At 32.4% G+C, this 20,963-nt stretch overlaps 1 protein-coding gene across 1 annotated transcript; it reads right to left on the bottom strand.

Annotated features, from left to right (window-relative positions):
- Positions 1–998: 998 nt before the first annotated feature.
- Positions 999–20,471, bottom strand: ANXA1 (annexin A1). The gene is made up of 13 exons (XM_051998468.1): positions 20,356–20,471; positions 15,308–15,387; positions 14,907–15,015; positions 13,636–13,730; positions 12,109–12,222; positions 11,527–11,617; positions 9,693–9,772; positions 9,420–9,476; positions 8,246–8,339; positions 7,592–7,687; positions 5,208–5,266; positions 3,097–3,219; positions 999–1,382 (listed from the first exon to the last, which is right to left on the bottom strand). The coding sequence occupies exons 2-13, from the start codon at positions 15,371–15,373 to the stop codon at positions 1,326–1,328; spliced, it is 1,041 nt and encodes a 346-aa protein (XP_051854428.1). The 5' UTR covers positions 15,374–15,387; positions 20,356–20,471; the 3' UTR covers positions 999–1,325.
- Between the last annotated feature and the right edge of the window lie 492 nt (positions 20,472–20,963).

Raw genomic sequence — 20,963 nt, 5'->3', positions numbered from 1 at the left:
GCTTCCTGGAATGTGATAGAAAATATCCCCTATACCTTCTCATTCTGCTCAGGTTCAAAGAAAAATGCTTTACATTTCCAAAGGTTCACTACTGTTGATCTCTTCTTTGGAGAGATCAAAATTCTATGCCTTCCATCAATCTTAAAACACCCATAACTCCTTTCAGACTGAGGAAAAATTTTCAATGCTCTCTTACTCATAAATGGCAACATCTTTTCAAATCTGTGTTCTGGGCAACATGCCTCAGACCCATCTCCACTTTTGTCATAATCCAGATAAATAGTTTTTCTTCTTAAAGACAAGCTTAATGGAGTATGTAGTTTATAGAATTGGTAGCCCATTCTATCAGAGGGAAGATAGCTACCATTGCTTCTATGAGTCAACAGGCATTTAGTATCTACTTGGCATTATATTATAGACACTGAGAGATACAAGAAAAATCTGATCAAATTAATGGACATTATTAGTATAGCACTGTTTATACCATGCACTCTTCCTTCACAAGAAGATAAGCTTGCATCAATTATATACTAGTCTCAATTTCTGTTTGGTATTGGGGTCCATAGTGTGTATGTAGTTGGTTTAGTCTTATTTTCTGTGTGAAAAATAAATTTGTTAAATAAAAAAATTGCTCATTATATTTGTACAGTTTTCTAATTTAAAAATAAGATTTTCCTCACTTTTTTTTTTTACTTCGGCACTAATTTCTGAAATAGATTTGATTGTACAGAGTTTATAATACTTATAAATTGAACAAATTCGTTAGATGGAAACAGTTTACCTGGTATGGAATTACTACAGAATACTAAAATCTGAGTGGTTGTTTTCTAAAGTATAAGTCAATTCTATTCAATCTAAGAATGCAAAATAGCAATGTCTATTCCCTTAAAGCACTGAAATTTAGATTTATGTCCAATGCCTTCAATTAATAGATGTATAAATCTATTCATATTTGGTGCAAAAGTTAAAACAGCATAAAGGAGCCACTGAGACATCAATCCTTTTTACATATTTTCTTTATTTTCCATGTTATATAAAGTCTTTAGGCAAAAGTTGTACCTTTTAATGTTGTTAAATGTAAACATTTTGGGTACATGGTTTTTGGATAAATATTTTTTAAAATTAGCATTATTATACAGTATTGAGATAAAAAAAAAAGAATGTTTTCCAGAAAGCAGATGACTGAATGATAATCTAAGCTTTAAAAACAAACAAATAAAAAAAAACTTCTTTCTTTGAATCTATGCTATATATTGTAAATAGAAGGTACAAATGTGATAATATCTTCTAATGATAAAGCTGGAGTATATCAGAATGAACGCCAGTTAATTTCCTCCACACAGGGCAACCAGGATTTTTTCATAATCTCCCTTGGTTTCATCCTGTAGATTTAAGGGAAAAAAAATATTCATGTAATTTGAAAACTGTGATCAATTCTTTGAGTTCATCAGTAATTATAAAATATTTCATTTTAAATACTCTTAACATAGGCATGCAATAAGTCATTTTAATTGCTTATTTCTTAGAATGAACAAAACTAACTGGATTCAGATTTTAAAGTGACTGAAATAGATAATGTTTTGTAATACTATCATATGATGGAATGGAAAGCCGTGTATTATGACTAGATGTAACATGATATCAAGCAAACCATATCACATGTTAGACTGGCTCATAATAACTCATTAGAAACAGATCTAGATATAGTTTTTTGGCTACTCCTTTCTACAAAATAGATCTTTGTCACCTAATAAAAACATACCTTGAATTAAAATAATGTTATTTTAAGGAGCTCTGAAATTTATTTTCTCATATTCCTTTTTCTGTGCATCTATTGATAAAATCATGTAATTTTAGATTTTTGAGATGGCCTTTAATATGTAATTATATTCATGATCAATTATGTTCCCTATTATTGAATTATTTTTGGATCTCTGGTCTAAATACAACTTGGCCATAGTGAATGACTTTGCAAATAATTGCTGTAGGGGGTTTTTTTCCTGCTGGTTTTATTGATCAAAATTTTTATATCTTCATATATTTTTATTTACATTTTATTGAATCCTCTTTCTTTGGTCCATAATCCTCTTTCTTTGTTTTAATCTTCCCTCAAATATAAAATAGTACAAGTGTGAGTTTGGTAAGATGTTTTCTCTCTCAGTTTTTGAGAATACTTTCTATAATTTAGTATCAAGGGGTTTTTAAGTTTAATAGAATTCACCTATAAATATAATTCTCATTCATTTATTCTTGAAACATCCTAGTTATATAAATTAAAAGAAATTATAATTATACCTCCTTTATATACCCTTTAAGATTGCAAATTGAAACATACTTTAATCATTCATTGGCAAATGCTTAGTAAATGAATTCATTTTTAGATCCAAATACTATTTCCCCAAATTAAGGCTCCAAAGCATGCTATTTGAAGGATGGTTCAAACTGAAAAGATAACCAACAATGCACTGCTAAATCCATAAGTTCTCTTTATAGTTAAAAGGAATTGATTATAATATTGAGAAATCATTGAATAGCAAAAAGGGGTTTACACCAAATTCAATTATTATTTGTTCTTTAATTTTATTTGAGACAGACTGGTTCAGTGGAAAGGAATGTTTGCTCGATATCCATAGCTTTGAGTTTTAGTTCTCATTGCACCACTAAAAAGATGTATGATAATTTAATTTATTTTTTTGTATTTTTTTTTCAAAATGAAGGATTAAGATCTAGATGTTCTAAAGAGTCTTCTCACTTTAACTTAAGATCAAAGATCTCCTAACTCAAAAGCTAACATTGGCCAAAGAAAAAATTATATCATTCCTTCCTGAAAACTGTAATTAAAACTGCAATTTCTTAAATGAGCCTCAGTCCAAAAAATCATTAAGGACCTGAAATATTTGTTCCCAGAATGAAAATCAGCATAGTTTTCCATTAAATTGAAAAAAAAAAAAAAAAGCAGTTTTCCAAACAGCAAATGAATGAAAATCACAATCCTTAGGCAGAATTTTTGCCTCTCTCCTTGGAAGAAATAATACATTAAGCCACAAAAAGAACTCTTGATTATCATATAATGTTGTAACAAGAAACAAAACATACCAGGATGGCTTGACACAGAGAAATGCCATACATCTTTTGATAGTATGCCTTGATCTCATTCATGTCAACTTCAGAACGAGAAACCATGATTCTGATAAGATCCTTATGACGAGTTCCAGCACCCTATTCAAAAGAAATAATTGTTACTGTTAACTCATTCATATGACATTCTCACAAAAGTCCTTGATGCACATCTCTATCATTTCATTTTTTAAAGAATTTGTGGTATTGTGTGTGTATGTGTGTGTGTATACATGTAGCATAATAAATAATATTTATTATTGGAATAATTGGCTTGGAAGAGAAAAGTTCAGATTTTATGTTTGATGCTAGTTGTGATCTTGAATATATCTCTATGCACTAAAGGCAACAATTTAGGACTTCTCATAGAATAACAGAGTGAACTCAGAGTTTTAATTAAGAAAATACGAGTTCACATTCAATGATAAAAGAATCTAAGATTTTTTTTAAAGTTTGTTTGGTTTTATACTTCAAATCATCATTATCTTTTTTATTCTGAAGCCCTGCACTGTATGAAGGAATTGCTTCTTAGAAAATATTAATGGATTCACATAATTTAAGGGTTATAAGGGAACTTGGAAATCATCTAGCCCAGTGGCTCTCAATGTATTATCTAGAAATCCATAGGGATCTCTAAATCCTTTTGGGAGTCTGTGAGGTTACAAATATATTAATAATAATATTAATACATTTTGATTCTAATTTGTTAAACAATGATAGATATAACTCACTCAAATAATAACTCTTCAGAGGGTCCACAATAATTTTTAAGAATACTGAGACCAAAAAGTTTGTGAAACACTAATCTAGTCCAACCACCTCATTTTGGAAATAATGAATACTTATTATCATGGGATAAATGGTAGTTGGCTCATGATCACTTCTATTATTACTATTTTCCATGTTTTCCTATTTAAAAAAAAACTGAGAATACATATGAATATATATAAACTAATATATATATATAATGTGCATGTTTATGTACATGAATGGATACAAATAAGTATGTATACCTGTCATTTTGCATTCTGTTTTCTGATTAACAAGCTTTAGAAATGAAGAAAAAAATACAACTTTTTTTATACTATAAAAGGATGATGTGTGAAGTCAACAATCCTTGTGAGGAGAATTGTACGAAATGCAGAAAATTATGTTTTGAGGCAGAAATCCCAAAGGAAACATATATAATTATTTTATCCCAATTAGTTATAAAAATAATGGTGAGGTATATTTATTTTTTCTGATCCAATTATTGTATAATAAAACATAAAAATAATTTCAAAATTTTTTTCCCTCTATTTCTTTCATGGGAGGAGAGGGGAAAATGAATGGAACTAAAAGATGAAACCACTGAATCTTTGTTAAACATTCACTGATTTCAATTCCACTGGTGGCTCTTGGTAATTAATAGAATAGATCAACATAAAACAAATATAACAGATATTCTGAAGTTATTAGTCCAGCCAAAATTACCTAAGTCAAAGTACCTTTCTCCCCCACTCCCTCTTCCCCTCCCTTCCTCTCTCTCTCTCTCTCACCAGAAATAATTTTTAAAGAATTCTAGAAATAATCTATTAAAATCAAAGCAAAGGTTAAAATGTTTGTTGCTCTCTGTGTTTCTTAAATTCAACCACTTTTTTGTGAACAGTAGAAATACATAATAAAAAAAGATGAAATTTAATCATAGGAAAATCAGAAAGCCTGGTTTTTCATTAAGTTGAAAAATAAGCAGTTTCCAAAAAGTCTCAATGATTCTAGTTAAACACCAAGGGCCAAGAAGAAGAATAAAGTGTCATAATTTTCATGTGCATTTGAATTTTATGCAGTGTTCAAAGTAAACCAAAGGTTCTCTTAAAGTGTTTTAATTAAAAATTCAAGTGTATGCTCAAAAATAACCTCAAACATGTCAAATCCAATTACAGCTCTTCGAAAATGTGAAATAAGTTTCTCTTCATCATTGAAGGCACTGTTTCAGCCTAATGAAAACTGCTCAATTAAATCTATTTTTCTCCCAGCTAGCACAGACATAGCATTTTTTACGTGTAAATAATGAGACTCCCCCAAGAGAAAGTACTTTAGGTAAACTGTACCTTCATGGCTTTGTGAAGCTTTTCAGCAAAGAAAGCTGGTTTGCTTGTAGCACATTTCACTGTGAGAGAGGGAAAGAAGGCAGGTAGAAAGAGAGAGAAAGAGAATGAGTGAATGAATGAATGATAATGAGTATTGGATAGCTGGTATTCTTATCACAGAAAAAAAAATTGATGCTGAAATTAAGGGGTGATAATAAATGAGGAGATGCCTTTTCACATATATTGACTTATAGGATGATAGACTCTTGGAATTAAAAAAGGATCTCAGCAGGGATTTAATCCAACCTATTATAGAAAGAGTACATTCCTCAAAGGCTTCCTTCTATCTACTTCTCGTAGTTTATATTTACTTACTTTTATATAAGTTATCCTTCTCTGTGAGAACAGGGTCTACTTTTCCTTTTTCTTACATCCCTAGGACTTAACACAATGCCTAGCACACTATAAATGCATTAAAAATATTCGCTCATTGATAAATGATCAGTCAGATGGTCTATGTGGCTTTTTGTTGTGAAGTTTTGTGTAGTACTACACCAATGCAGTATATGGAGACAAAACTGCCCTGTCTTCTTACAGACAAGTGAAGGAGTCTGTGGCATGACTATTGGGCGGTAAGAAACATGATGCAGCAGATAAAACTATCTGCAATTAATACTCCTCAATGATGAGGAGGAAGGAGGAAAATCCATCTCTGGTGTAGAGCTTTAGTGTTATTGCTGGGCATGTTTTTGTTTTAATTTATGTTTGTTATTATGCTTCAAAATAAGCTTTTTTGAAACTCCTTCAATGCCACAATAAGAATGCTTACTTTCCTTAAAGGGGAATTTAGTAGGTTTTAAAGATTTTTTTTTAGCACCTAGCTGAACCAAGTTCCATTTGTTCTAGCTGGAGAAAACCAAGAGCATTGAAAAACATGAGGAACAAACAACCAACACAATATTTAGTGATAAACATGAAAAACAACATGAGGATAAAAATCTCAACTGTACAAAAATTGGAAATGGAAAGAAAGTACATGGTGGGGGATGGAAGGTAAACAATCAACTCAATATAAGTGAATGTAATATATAAAAAAGGTAATTAAATAAATAAATAAAAGATGAAAAGCTATATTGTTAGAAAGATTACTTCCAAAACAAGCGAATAATAAATTTTACTGGTCACCAGATTACATAGGTAGTACAGTATTCATTCAGTTCTAGGAGTCCTGTTACAAGGACATTGAAAATTGAGAACATATCTACAAAAAAGGTATTGAAATAATGCAATAGGAAGAACAGTCAAAGGTGCCTAGAATGTGTAAAAAAGCAAAATTTAAGGAGGACATGATCCCTGACTTCAAATAGAAAAGGAGTTGTCAACTAAAAAAGAAATTAAATAGATCGTAGTTAGTAGAAGTAGGATCAGTTGGGAAGTAGATTCAGATTGTAAATCACAAAGAATAGAAGTGTTTCTGTCCAGTGGAATGTATTGCCTTCTAAATTAGTAGTTGTCCATCATCAATAGTTTAAAAGTGAAAATCAGGTGAACATCAGTCAGGGATATTAACTAGTGAAGGAGTCTAAATGGTATAATGAAGAGTTGAGTTTGAATCTTCCTTCAGGATCACTTAGGTGACCTCTAGCAAGTTATGCAACTTCTTTCTCCTTCAGTTTGCTCATCTGTACAATGGGGATGATAACACCTATAACCCAAGATTATTGTGAAAATTAAATGAGTTAATATCTATAAATATCTTTTCAAATCTATGTAAATGCTGGTTACTATTATTTACTGGTTGGATTATTTACTCTAAGATTACCTTAAACTCTTGAGATTCTGTGATTTAAGGTATACAAACATCCTTTTACTGGGATAAATTATGTCAAGATATAAGTATTCACTGTTTTCTCCAGAACCTGTTGTTTCTCAAATGGGAAAAAAATTCTGTTGCATTACAGAAATCAACCTGATTCCCAGACCATTAATATACTATCTCCACAAATCACTATGTGATTTTTTTGTATGTATCATTCAAATACAATTTGTGATCATGCTATATGCTTTGGTAAAGTTCAAACTCTTGAGAACAAAGACTGCCTCACTTTTGTGGTGATATTCCCAGTCCCCAGCACATACTAGGAGCTAAATAATTGCTAACTGATTGAAATGAAGCATTTCCCCCTCCTCGATCTAATTGTCCACCCTAAACTAGATAAGAGGGCAATATTGGAATTCTTATAAAGGCATTTCTTGTCAGAGAAAAAGAGGAAAACTCTTTACCATGAATGTAGGCCAGATTTACCCAAGCACAACTTAAATACAATAAAAAGATAATTTCTATGTAGGAAGAAAAATATTTCAGACTTCAAATTACAGCCTATTTCAACTGGAAAATCACATACCAATAGCAGTTAAGCAGTTCTCGATATCACCTTTCAGTTCCAGGTCCAATACCTTGTTCATGTCATGTTGGCTGTATTTGGTATATTTCTGAAACACTAAAGAGGAAAAATGAAATCAAACTTAATGTTCTATCTCCTCATTCCCAAAGCCAAACTTATGGTCAAGAAAAGTAACAGTCCCTAGAGGAAACAGGCAGAAACTAGGCTTGAGGGAATTCAGATCATAAGGCATCTTATTAACTTTTCAGAACAATACAGATAGTTCACTTTCACTTATGACTCTAAATCCTTACTGCAAATCACAAATCAAAGTTATAAAATGGATTACATTTGTGCTTTTAAAAATGCTACATTTTTTTTAATAGTCAGAAAATACATGGGAAAGAAAACTCCATACTTGGAGTCCCATGAAATATAGAAGGAATTTTGAACATAATTTATTTCCTTTCAGTTGAGAACAAAAATGAACTAGGAAGTCGTTTAAGGATTTCATTTGCAAGATGGCACAAGCTTCATAATTTATATTTCTCAATATGGCTACTCTGTTTCCAGGGAAGTTTATGTTTTTTTCTGTATACAGCTCTAAAAATGAATATATCCCATGTCTTATCCCACCCCCTCCAAAAAAAAAAAAAATCAATGTCTTCCACTTACCCCGGCGAAGATGAGAAAAGCTTCTTGTGGTAAGGATAGTATTGAACACATTCACATCAGTTCCTTTTCTTCTCTCTCCTGCCTCATATAAGGCCTATTGGAAAGTAGAAAATAAACAGTAAATCCTCCTTAAATGTGTCCACATGAAAATTTCAGACAAACACAATCCAAACCAGAAATTGGATTTTTACTCACTTGGAGAAGTAGAAAGTATGATATTCTTCCTGAGGAATTACTTAATAAATATCTGTTGATATTTACTGTGTACTGTGATATTTACTACGTACTGTGTACCTAGACTTATTGTTAAGAGCTACAGAAGAATATCCTTTAATTGATGGCAACAAAAGGACATCACCTGAAACTTCATTGTTACTGTTAATTCAGAACAGCCCCTATCTCTGGTTTCACTAATCTCTCCTCCTTAAATACACATTTTCTATCACAGGGATCAATAAATGTGAAACAACATAGAGCCAACATTATGTGACTAATTAAAATCTTTCTGATTAAGAAATTTATTCTAAAGTTCAATATTTTATTAACTAATATAAAGAACAAAATAAATGCCTACTTTTATTGCCTTATTTATTTACTATAAAAACACATTGAATATTGAAAAGAACTTCCACTTTATCATGAACAATCTCAGGATTACACTACTTTTGACTATCTCCAAGATTTGCCTTTTCAATTCTCTCTCTCTTCTCTCTCTCTCTCTCTCTCTCTCTCTCTTCTCTCTCTCTCTCTCTTCTCTCTCTCTCTCTCTCTCTCTATATATATATATATATATATATATATATATATATGTGTGTGTATATATATATATATATATATATATATATATTCTGTTTTTCTCTATCAAAATGCAGAAGATAGGACTCCCTTGCTTGTATTTCTATTAATAATGATTAGCACAGGGCCTCACATTCAGTAAGTGTTTAACCTTTTTTCCCCTCTTTAATTCCTTCTTTATTCAAAATACAGGGAGAATAAAGATGGGGGAAAAAAAGCATCAAGTTTTAATTAATCTTTATTGTTAATCAACTATTGACCTATAAAGGAAAGTCACAAGGCAACATTCATACATAAAGAAAATTCTAATCAGAAAAGGTAGCTACAACAACAGCAGGACATTAGAAAAGAAAATTCACATTGATAAGCACATCCTTACCCTGGCATCATTATCAGCTAGATCATCATTCACACCAGTCTCCTCACTTCGGTCACCCTAGCAGGGAGTGGGGGGTGGGGGAGGGAGAAATTCCATTATTCTTCTCTTAAAACTTATTTTCACCAGCATAACCCAAAGCATTTTTATAACATTTTTTTTCATAAAAGTCTTCAAAGCACTCACAAAGGAAATAAGATAAATTTCTTGAAAAATCTCAAAATTATACTTTTCTGAAAGTGACATTAAATGAAGTTACTTAAATAAATCACATACCTTAGCCAAAGAAAGCAAAGCCTTCTGAAAATCTCCAGATGTATCTGAGGTGATATCTTTGGCCAGATCTCTCTTAAGTTCTATATTAAAGGATTGAAAAGTAAAAGAATTTATTCTTTAAGAAAAATTATATCCTTTTCCACATAATAGTAGAATCAAAGTAAGTATGGCTTTGTATCATCCCTCAGCAGTAATTGAGGGAGTGCCACATTGCTTCATCACCATCAGAAACATTCAGGGGCTTGTTTACATTGCTAGGAGAAAAAACTATATAGATTTCCTTTAAATGAATAATTCATTAAGCATTATATGTGTTTCCGAAACCTACACAGGCAAAGTGAGAAAGAAAAAGAGATATTTTCCTATTATAAAGTGAGATGCTAGGATAAAACTCAGTTTGTATTCATTGTTCTGGGTTACATTAAAAACATATAAAAAGAAACACTAAAAGCAATATGAAGCTAGAAAATACATAGAGGTTACAAAACATAAGAAAATGTGCAATCTTAATGGAAAGTAGAGATAGACTTTTTTTTCCATTTTTGAACAACTGAATAATAATTTTTTTCTGTTCCTTACTGATACCACTATTTATTCATTGAAAGAAAATCTTTATTATGTGCAACATTTGGTACCAGATGAGATACAGAAATAAATGTGATATTGGTCCCTGCCCTTGGATTATGATCAAGTAGTGATAATAAAATATATGTGTATATAAATATGGATTCAAATTATTTTCAAGTGCCCAAAGAATAAAATGTTAGGATAAAAGTTCATATTCTACTTCAGACAGTTACTAACTGTGTGACCCTCTGCAATTCAATTAGCCTCTATGAGTCTCAATTTCCTCATCTATAAAATGGAGATAACAATAGCACCTAACTCAGAGACTTGTTGTAAGGGATCAAATGAGATAATATATGCAGCGTGACTTATGAACTTTAAAGTGCCATATAAATGTTAACTATTGTTACTGTTGTTGTTTAATATGAAAGTGTTTCATGAGTTTTTAAACTTCCTAGCACAAGATGCCACTGCCTTATTTGTTAAGGTCCAAGGGACTAGGTTTCACATAAAATCTCAAAACACAAAGTTCTAAACTTCCTTAATTAAATTATACTATAAGCCTATTATTTGAGTAGTAATTATATTCTGTTTGCTTCAAGATGTGCCACTCAAGAGTGCTGTGGTAAGTGTAGTCTTTAGACTGCTGTGCATTGATTATAAGACTGAGAGAAAAAAGATATTGAATAATACAAAGTACTGCTAAAGAATGCCTCATTACAACTCTGCTCTGTATAGTACCTCGCATATCATTAACAGAATATAGTAAGATAAAATTAAAAAAAAAAAAAAAAGAAACATCTCTGTTCTTAGAGCCTTTATGTAGCTAAACAAGTATTTCTATTGCTCTTGGTCAACCCTACAAATGTAGGAAAAGCCAAAATTAACAATAATGTCAGTTATAACCTGCTGTCTTGTGATTTTGTAAAGGAAAAAGGAAAGATGAACTATTTTCAGGCTCTTTTCAAAGAAAAAGCTCTTCTTCAGAAACCAGTCTCAAAACATTGGAATAGAGTAGACTTCAAACACCCAACTGATAGATACATATATTTAGTACACTTCCTCTCTGAATACTATTTAATGACCAATTATTTGTCATCAGTTTTGATTTCATTGAGTTGTAGATTTTGGTTGTAAAAAATATATTTTTTGTTTTTTTCAATTTGCCTGTCCTGGTGCCCTGTTGCTTAACCAATTTAAACTTTTAGAAAACATAATATTCTCCTCACCTATCTCATTATGTTTGTAAAAGCAACTGTTGACCTACCTTCTCTGTATACTCTATTGATTTCTCTAATTTCCTTGTTATTTCTTGATGCAAGAATTTCAATTAAGGTGTCTTCATCTGTTCCCAGACCCTGCACAAAATTATAAGAAAAACAGTGTTCTTAAAATTAAAATAACACTTTACTTTGAAAGTCCGGAAGTATATTAGTTTTAACTTTATCCTTCCTCCCCTGCTGTGAGAAAAACCTTAATGAGAAAGCATTTAAATAGATAGGCATTATCATTAAATATACTCTCAAAAACCAACTGTACAATATCATTTATTAGTATCTGAATTGTATCTGGCTGGATTTATTCCATTATTTCATAATAGTGAGTTTTAATCATTATTTTCAATTTGTGCTGTTAAAGACATGATTTCCCTAAGGGCAAGGACCATGTTTTTTTCTTCCTTTGTATACTCAGCATTTAACATAGTGCCTAGCACATAATAAACACTTATAAAATGTCTGTTGATCGAATTACTGATAGCCACAGTCTGTACATTAGGTCCTATGGGACTGGCCATAAGGAGCTCTGACTAGTGAGCACATGAGTTAGATATTTTGCAGTAACAAATTACCTTCATAGCACCCCTCAACTGCTCAGCATCATACTGGGCTGGGGTTTTCAACAGAGCCACAGCAACATCTTCCAGGTGCCCTGTAAGACCTTTCTTCAGAGCATCCTCCAGAGACTATAGAAGAGAACAGTAATGTTAGTTAGTTGTTAAGAAGCACATTTAATAATTTCAAGACTTTTACTAGGATAAGCTTAGGGGAAGCCTACTGCAACAAAAACAAAATCATCCTTCACAAGCATGGCCTACATCACAAGCAATCAAATCAAACATTCTAAAGAAGTGAAAACATTTTAGAAGTTGATTATTTCAATGTTTAAATCGTGATATGCTTCTTGCTAAAATTTACCATGATCACCAACCTATGCTATCTAAATCATTTTAGTTGACTTCTGAACAAATAGTAACTTTCAATTACTTTTATCAGATGATGCTTAGAGACTTAAAAAAAATACACTTGTAACCTTAGCCTTAACATCACCCCAAAAAATGATGTCCTGATGCATACATGATGGTTTTGACATAAAAGAAAAGTGCTCATAGAAATAGATCAAATAACTGATGTGATAAAGCAAAAGGACTGCTTCTACTGATCCACTAGTCTAAAAAAGTGTCATCCAGAAATTCCTGCAGTCAGTGTAATGCAAAGTGCACTGTTTTGTTAAAATAAAAAATAAGAATTTATGATTAAAAATGTACAAAACTAAATATGAATAAGTATTTTAAAATAAACTTTTAATTTATATTTTTATAGATTTGTAACATTTATCTTTCTGGTGTTATTAAAACTGCATTAAGACTTTTGGGACATCCTGAATATTAAGCAAACTATTCCTTCTGGTTCCGATGTTGTTCCTTCACCTTTAAATTGTGTCCAACTCTTTATGATCTCATTTGGTATTTTCTTGGCAAAGATACTAAACTGGTTTGCCATTTCATACTCCAGTTCATTTTATAGATGAGGCAAATAGGATTTAGTGACTTGCCCAGAATCCCACAACTAGTAAGTAGTTGAAGGTAGATTTGAATTCAAGAAGATGTCTTCCTGATGCCAACTCCAGAACTCTATCCACTGTACCACCCAGCTGCTTTCAGTTCAAATAGTATCTTTCAAACAATGGTGGTATAAAGTACTTTTTTTTTTTAATTTAACCTTTTCAGCTAGATTCTGGCTGGGGAAAGATGTCATAAGTGGTTTCTCTAGTCTTTGCTTTCAAACTTGAATGTAAATTAAATTATGGTCACTGAAGGCTAATATTGCTTCTTACTTAAAATTGTGTTAGAATATGAATGTCCTTTACAGATAACTTCAAAAGTCATCTAGCCCAACCACATCATTTTATAGATGAGGAAACTGAGAACTAGACATATTAGTTTATTGTCCAAGGTAAAGTAGCAGAAGTAGGATCTTCTCATATCATAGGTAGTTCTCTTTCCATTGTGTCTTGTTATTTCAGAATTTCTCAAACAGGGCTAAAATTCAAATCTTAAATTCAATAAAAAAAATTTTTTTTTAAAGCTGAAGATTACCTTTCCTTTGGCCTGCTGGTATGCTGCTTTGATCTGCTGACGTTGAGCATTGCTTCTCTTTGTTAAGATATCAATGATGGTTGCTTCATCTACCCCTAAATATTAATGGAGAATCACACTCTCAAAATTATGTTCTTGTTTTTGATGTTTTTAGTTAGGTTTTATTTGCTATAATGTCAAAATGGCAGATAATCGATCTATTATGTCTTCCCCTGATAAAAAGCTCTGCTAAACATTAAAAAATGAATTAGATTGCCTTGTGAAGTCAATTCACCCACTGAGGTTTGTGAGTTTAAATTATGCTCAAGAAAATATGAACTATTTTTATATTGTGTTTTAGCTTAACATTTACTTCCAAAAAGCCATAGAACTGAATTTCCAACTATATTTATCAAAGGAGTAGGTTAAATAATAGATAGCTTCAAAATTATTTCTTTTAATCTTGAAGGCATGCTATGGGAATAACTTTCTAGAGTCAACAGAAAAATTTTATCCATTCTGCCTGTTAGAAGAGCAAAGATAGAGGATAGAGACTGGACTTGTGATTTCATAGGTACATGAAATGCCCTGGTGAGGAAATTCTCTCTACTAACGCAGATTGGCTCTCTCTCTCTTCAACTTATAGTGTCAAAAGACTGTCTAAAGTCTTGACATATTAAGTGACTTATTGAGGAGGTCACATAAGCATGTATTTATAAGAGGCAGAATTCAAACTTAGATTTTCATAGCTTTGAGACCAGTTCTTTATGTCAAGCAATCTCTCATTAATAAAGATAGGGGGGAAATGGCACTCCCTCTTCCTCTCCCTTTCTCTCTTCTCAAATTTATAATTCTCAGACAAAGCTGTAGCTAGAGCAAGGAAAAGAAATTTCAATCCTAACTCTTTGGAGCTCTACTCCGAACTTAGATTAGATAATAGGTAGAAAAGAAGAGTAATGTTATTCTTTCTCATGCTATTCCTTAAGATAATAGCATCCCCTCCAACTTCAGAACCTGTAATTCTACAAATCTAAAATCACTGATTAAAAAAAAATAAATAAAGCATCTCCTAACTATTAGGAAACTGCAACTTCCTTTCATCTACAAATACTTTGAAATGTAAAAAGAATTTTTTCCCATTTGTTTCAATTCAAACAGATACTTATTTATGACCATCTTGCTGCTGGGCACTGAGAATGAAAAACCTGATGATTCCTACTCTCATAGACAATTGTTTAAATATTATGTATTCACCCTTTTTTCTAAAGGGAAATGTTATATGACATAATTACCTTTCACAGTTAGAGCTTTATCCAATGCAGCAACATCAGAAGATGCATTGAAGCTAGGGTAGGTATTATCTGTTGGCCTTGGTCCTCCTTTTGACCCCTTCACAGTTTCCTAAAGGGAAAAGAAAAAAAAATGAATTTTTTATCTAAAAATCCAGCTTTGGATGAAATGTTGAAAGATAAGCACATCATTTCTTAACTATTCACTATATAAGTACTTTGTTAAGCCATTGCACTAAACAGTACGGGCATGGGGAAGCAAATATAACACTATAAGACAGCCTCTCATTTCAGTGAGCTTCCATTCTAATTCTAATTTGTGGAAATACAAAATATAAAGAAGAGATATAACAGAAAGTGGCAGAAGATGCCAGTCTTAATAAACCACTAATATCTATACTTACAATATATTTCTGTTCTTCATTTTCCATAAACCAGGCCTGTTTGAGGAATTCTGCTACCATAGCCATTTTTGAAGAAGTGGCTGAAAAGAAAACAAAAGTTAATGTTAAAATGAAGGGGAAAGGAAATGACCCTTAGAAAGCATTTTAATGCTCATTTTCATGGAGTATTTTGTCATGGACCCACTGAAATTGGTAATTGAGGCAAACTGTACACCACACAGCTTTCTAATCACATGTAACTTTTATAGAGGTGAGTTGTTATAACAGAAGGCAAAGATAAGAACCTGAAGAAGAAAAAACGACTGATAATATCTCTAAAACAAAGCTCATGCCTTTAGAATCGCACTCAGTATACTTCATTGACCCACCATTCTAATTATCATGAATATCTACTTTTAAAGCTTGCAGAAAATTATAAGTAGAATTAGAGAGAGTGTGGAAATCAGTCAATTAGAGATAAGTACTCTGAGTGACACTTGAAAACTAACCTTCATGAAGAAGTCAGAAAATTAAGTTTTATAAGTGCAACTAACCCTTGAGAGCAACAATGTACATACCTAAACACCTTTCCATGAATACATATACATACATATATTTTATGTGTATACCTATGAAACACATATTTCCTTGGCGGAAACAATGTATAATTCTAATGTAACACTCACTCTCTGGTTTCTCTGTGTGTGTCTCTGAGTCTCTCTTTTCTCTCTGTCTCTCTCTACACACACACACACACACACACACACATACATATATTGTATACACATGCCATGTATTGTGTGGTTACATATGTATTCATGAATGTGTACAAGGTATGGAGTATATTTTTATATTACATATTATACTAAAATATCCTATATAATATGTAAATATACTACATATTTACAATAATTAGGCAAAAATATATTCCAAGAAGGCAGAAATGCTTTTTGTTTTCTTTCTTTTTTATTCTCTCTGGTTTTTCTGCCTGAGGTCAGAAACTGTCTCTGGAACTTTTTTTTTTTTTTTTTTTGCTAAGGCAATTGGGGTTAAGTGACTGCCCAGGGTCACACAGCTAGGAAGTGTTTAAGTTTGAACTCAGGTCCTCCTGACTTCAAGGCTGGTGCTTCATCCACTGTGCCACGTAGCTGTCCCTGAGCATTTTATTTTTCTTAAGGAGAAAATGACACTGCTCACTTTGCATAGCCCTTCTTTATTTGAATCTAATTCACTTACATGTCATGGCATCATTTCCTTTATATCATGATCCTCTTAGAGAACAAAGGACAAAGAACAACAACAATTAAATGACTAGATTTTTTTTAATTAAACATTTAGATTTATTTGTAAAATAAAAAAATATCTTTCATTGCAATATTCATTCATGGAGAGTATCTTATGCCTTGAAAATATCTTATGATTGTTGTGATTTGGTGAAAGGGAGGGGAGGGAATCCTCTGCCCTCCTAACATCATTAATAACTTAGCTTTTGAGAGTTTGGGGCATTGAAATGATAAATGCCTTAACCAGAGCAAAACAGTCAGTATGTCAAAGGACAATAGATTTAAAAATCAGAAGAAATGAAAAGTTATCATTTCCACCTCTCCCATTTTACAGAGACATATGATATCTAGGGAATCATCTTAAAGACAGCCCAAGACTAAAAAATAATTCAAATATAGCAACCCATCAAAATTCCAGGACTCAAGGCATTTTGCCACTCAATCATTCGTGAAATATTTCCACTTGCAATTCAAAACCATTTAAAAATGAAAGCATATGCTCATTGGAGACTGATTCAGTAAATGGCAAGTTTTTTAAATGACTCTGGAATAGATTTTAAAATCTGTCAGTCTCTGCTTTGTTATTTCTTGCTTACAAGAATCTCTCAGGTTTACCTATGCAAATGAGAAACACAGTCTACCTTTCTACAAATACCAAGCTATGGTAGATTTACCCCTGAAAATGTGAATGACATTCACATATTTTTGGAGAATCATATTTTTCTTGCAGAGGGAACCACAAAACAGTTTAGCTAATTTAATTTTGCTCTATCCCTCCCAAAACCAATTAGCATTTAGTCCAATTCCTGTCACATAGGAGGAACAAAAGTTGTAACAACACACTGAGGTTTGTTTTATAAATATGATCTCATTTTATTTTCACAGTAATCCTGGGCAGCAGAAGCCATTTTCATCTTATTTTGCAGACAAGGAAACTGAGGTTTAAATAACTTGAGTATGACTAATAACATGACTAATAAGTGTCTGAGACCAGATCTGAATTCAAGTCTTCCTTATTCCAGGAACAGAGTACTATTTACTGACTATGCCTCTTAGCTGCCTTCACACAGTAGGTATTTTAGTGCTTGTTAATAAATTGATGTAGTGAAAAAATTACTGTATTAATGGCGAAGACTTTTTTTTTTAAGTAGGTAATCTCACGGGAAGGAAATGCACAATAATTTCAATCAAGTCACTTGGACCTCAGTTTCCTATAAGTACTTAAACAGAATTATTTAGTAAGCCAGTGGCACAACTGAAACTCAGGCTTCTGCATTCTCAGACTAATGTCCTTAGGAAGAAAAATATTACCTATGTTTCAGTTTATTTCAAACACAAATCTTGTTTTGAAGATACAAATAGTTGACAAAGTGAACTTATCAAAGTATAGTCTGATTAAGTCAGCCCCCTTTTCAAAACTCTTCACTGAATTCCAATTGCTACCAGGAGAAAACATGACAAGTTCCACTCTATCTTTCAAGGCTTTTTTCACATTATTCTTCTGCAAATACTCTATGTTCTAGTCAAACTGATCTAATTGTTCTTGCCTAAATTTTGCTTTCCCTTGGCATACCTCTAGCCTTTGTGTATGCTGTCCCCCAATCCTAGGGGATAAAGGAGAGGAAGGGGAGAGGAAGAAAAGAAAGGGGAAAAGGGAGAGGGAGAAAAGAAGAGAGAAGGGAAAAGCAAGAAAATGGGAAGAAAAAAGCGGAAGAAATACACAGCGAGATAAAGACAGAGAAAGAGAAGAAGGAAGGAGAGGAAATAAAAGAGATGGTTCTAATCTCTAATTTAATTCCTTTCAAAAGCTTTTCTTGTGGAAATTTCATCCATGCAAATCAGCAACTTACCTTTAACTTATATAGTCTTAGAATTTGCTTCTTGGGAACACTGAGAGAATGAGCAAGTTAAATGAGATGGTCAGACAGATGGCATGTATCTGAGAAGGGACGTCAGACCAGGTCTTTCTGACTTTAATTGCAGCCCTCTTTCCACTAAGTCAAATTGGCCCTCATGTTAACCTTATATAATCACTCATGTCACTATTGTAGGCCTTAATAAATGCTTATTGAAGGAAATAATTGGAGCTGGGAGGTACTCAGTTCACTTGATCTAAATTTCTAACAACTTAACTATTCTTTAAGAAGCTCTTAAATAAACACTTTAATGTTTAGCAAAATCCTTATTAGATTAAATAATGAAGTCATTACTAATTACCTGTTACATATCAACTTAACCAGGTTTTAATTCCCCACCTTTCAAATGAGGTAGCACCTGTGGCTAAGCTATAATTAAACTATTACGAATATGACTGAATCAGAATTTTACCACATTAAAATTATTTTCAACATGCGTCTCCCAAAAGTGAAAGTAGAGGAAGCTTTTTATAAGCATTGTAAATTTAAACTAAATAAGTGCTTAATTACGCCCATGGTATTTAACTATTAGAAACTTGATTACTAAAAGTTTATAAACAACATTCACAAAAGGATTTTAGCAATAATCTTTGAAGGATAGTTTGAGATAATGAATATTCCCCAATGTAATGCAGCCCCAGTACTTCTAAATCTCAAAACGTAAGAAGTTTCATTAAAGATCATACATTTTGAATTGGAAGACACAGGAGAGCTCATGTAATTTAAATATTCTTTTTTGGGAAGAGAAGATTTGTGTAGGAGATTTGGGGGACTAGCCCATAGTACCAGGAACTCCCAGTACCAATGCAAATTAGTGCTTTGGAATCTTAAGGAGTTGCTAGCACCACTAAGAAGGGTGGGTCACACAGTTAATATGTAGCAGTCAGAATCTCAACTCAGATTGATTCTTGAACCACTATTCCAGGCTGCCTCTGAAAAGATAAGAAAACTGAGGCACAGACCATTTAAACAACTTGCCCACAATCACAAGGGTAGCAAATAATAATAATAACTATAATTTAAATTCCTCTAAATTTTAATTACGTTATAAGAAAGTTAATTACATAATGACTCTTTTCTTGCTGATTGCCCCACCCATTAATTTCTTCTGTGACAGTGGTCCCAAGAACAAGGAAGGCCTTAGAGGCCCAGGCTCCCATCTCCGAAGGATACATCATTACTGTACACCACCCAGGAAATCAACTATTTTCTTTCCCCTCTAGTAATGACATACAGCAACTGAGAAACAGGTTAGCACAGGAACTACTTAGAAAAGGAATGTGACCACACCCTTGTAAAAGAAAAGTGCGGATAAGCTTATCTGTAAGTAAAACAAAATCAAGAATTTCAAAATGCCTTAATTAAACAATTTAATTACCACAATTGTGAACTCAAACTTAGTTAACTTTTAGCTTCCAGTTGCAATAAACAAAACTATGAATTGCCTCTTTTTTTAGAAGACTCACTGAAAACCACAAGCTCCCTGTTCCCTTCCCCCTCCCTTTCCTGTCCATATAAGGCATGCATAGTTGGATGGAAACTCATAACTTGCTGCGAAAGGGAGGAAAAACACCCTTTTCCATGGTAACTGAGCAGAAATTGAATGCCAAGTAAAGGGACCTCATATCATTTTTTTTGTTTTCTTCTTTAATCCATATATAGATGGTTTAAAAGTAAACACAATCTAAATATGATTTCATAAAAACTTTTGCAAAAAAAAAAAAAACTTTTAGAAAAAAACGGCAAGTCACACCCAACCTCATCTGTAAATTCCAGAGTTAGCTGCTTCCAAGAAGTAAGTTTTAGGGGATAGAGTATTTAGTAAAGTTTTTGCAACCAGACAGCTGCTAAGGAGGAAATAAAAACTCACCTTTTTCTTTCTCTTCCAAACAGCTAATGAAAGAACCTTCAGAAAAAGTTTCAAGCTGGAAGTGCAAAACCAGAGCTTGAATTTTTTATATATTTGGGAGGACTGACCACACCTAGCAACCAGAGTTGTAGTACAAACTTCAGTGATTGGCTGCCTTTTGTCTAGAGTATATGACTAAGTCCTCCCCCTAAACAAAATGCAACCAAGCTAGTAAAGCGAGCCAACTCATAACTGACTTCTCAAAGGGGGAAAAAAAAAAAAGGAAGGGGAACAGATTAGTAAGAGTGGATATGTGGTTTAACTTTTTTTTCTTTTTATTTCTCTTTAACCATGAAAAAAAAGATTACTAAATGTGAAATATTATAGAGGAAAACTCAGAGACAAACCAATTCCAAAAATATTTATTATTTGACTACAATAAACAAAGCACTATAATATAGATTGGGGATACCATGGGAAAAAAGTAAAAAGCCCATTTTCAGTTGCTTATGTTTTACTAAGCTTCAGTTCCAAAATTCAACAACTGTGGCTGGGCCTGGTGGTCCACATAAAGAAGGTGTGTAAGTCTCTACAATGGGGAAAATATTTGATGGGGGAGTCAGAGGAAC

Source organism: Antechinus flavipes, chromosome 1 (genome assembly GCF_016432865.1).
Source record: "Antechinus flavipes isolate AdamAnt ecotype Samford, QLD, Australia chromosome 1, AdamAnt_v2, whole genome shotgun sequence".
NCBI classification, from domain to species: domain Eukaryota; kingdom Metazoa; phylum Chordata; class Mammalia; order Dasyuromorphia; family Dasyuridae; genus Antechinus; species Antechinus flavipes.
Note: the sequence above shows the minus strand (reverse complement) of the source record. Positions and strands in the feature narration are given on the sequence as shown.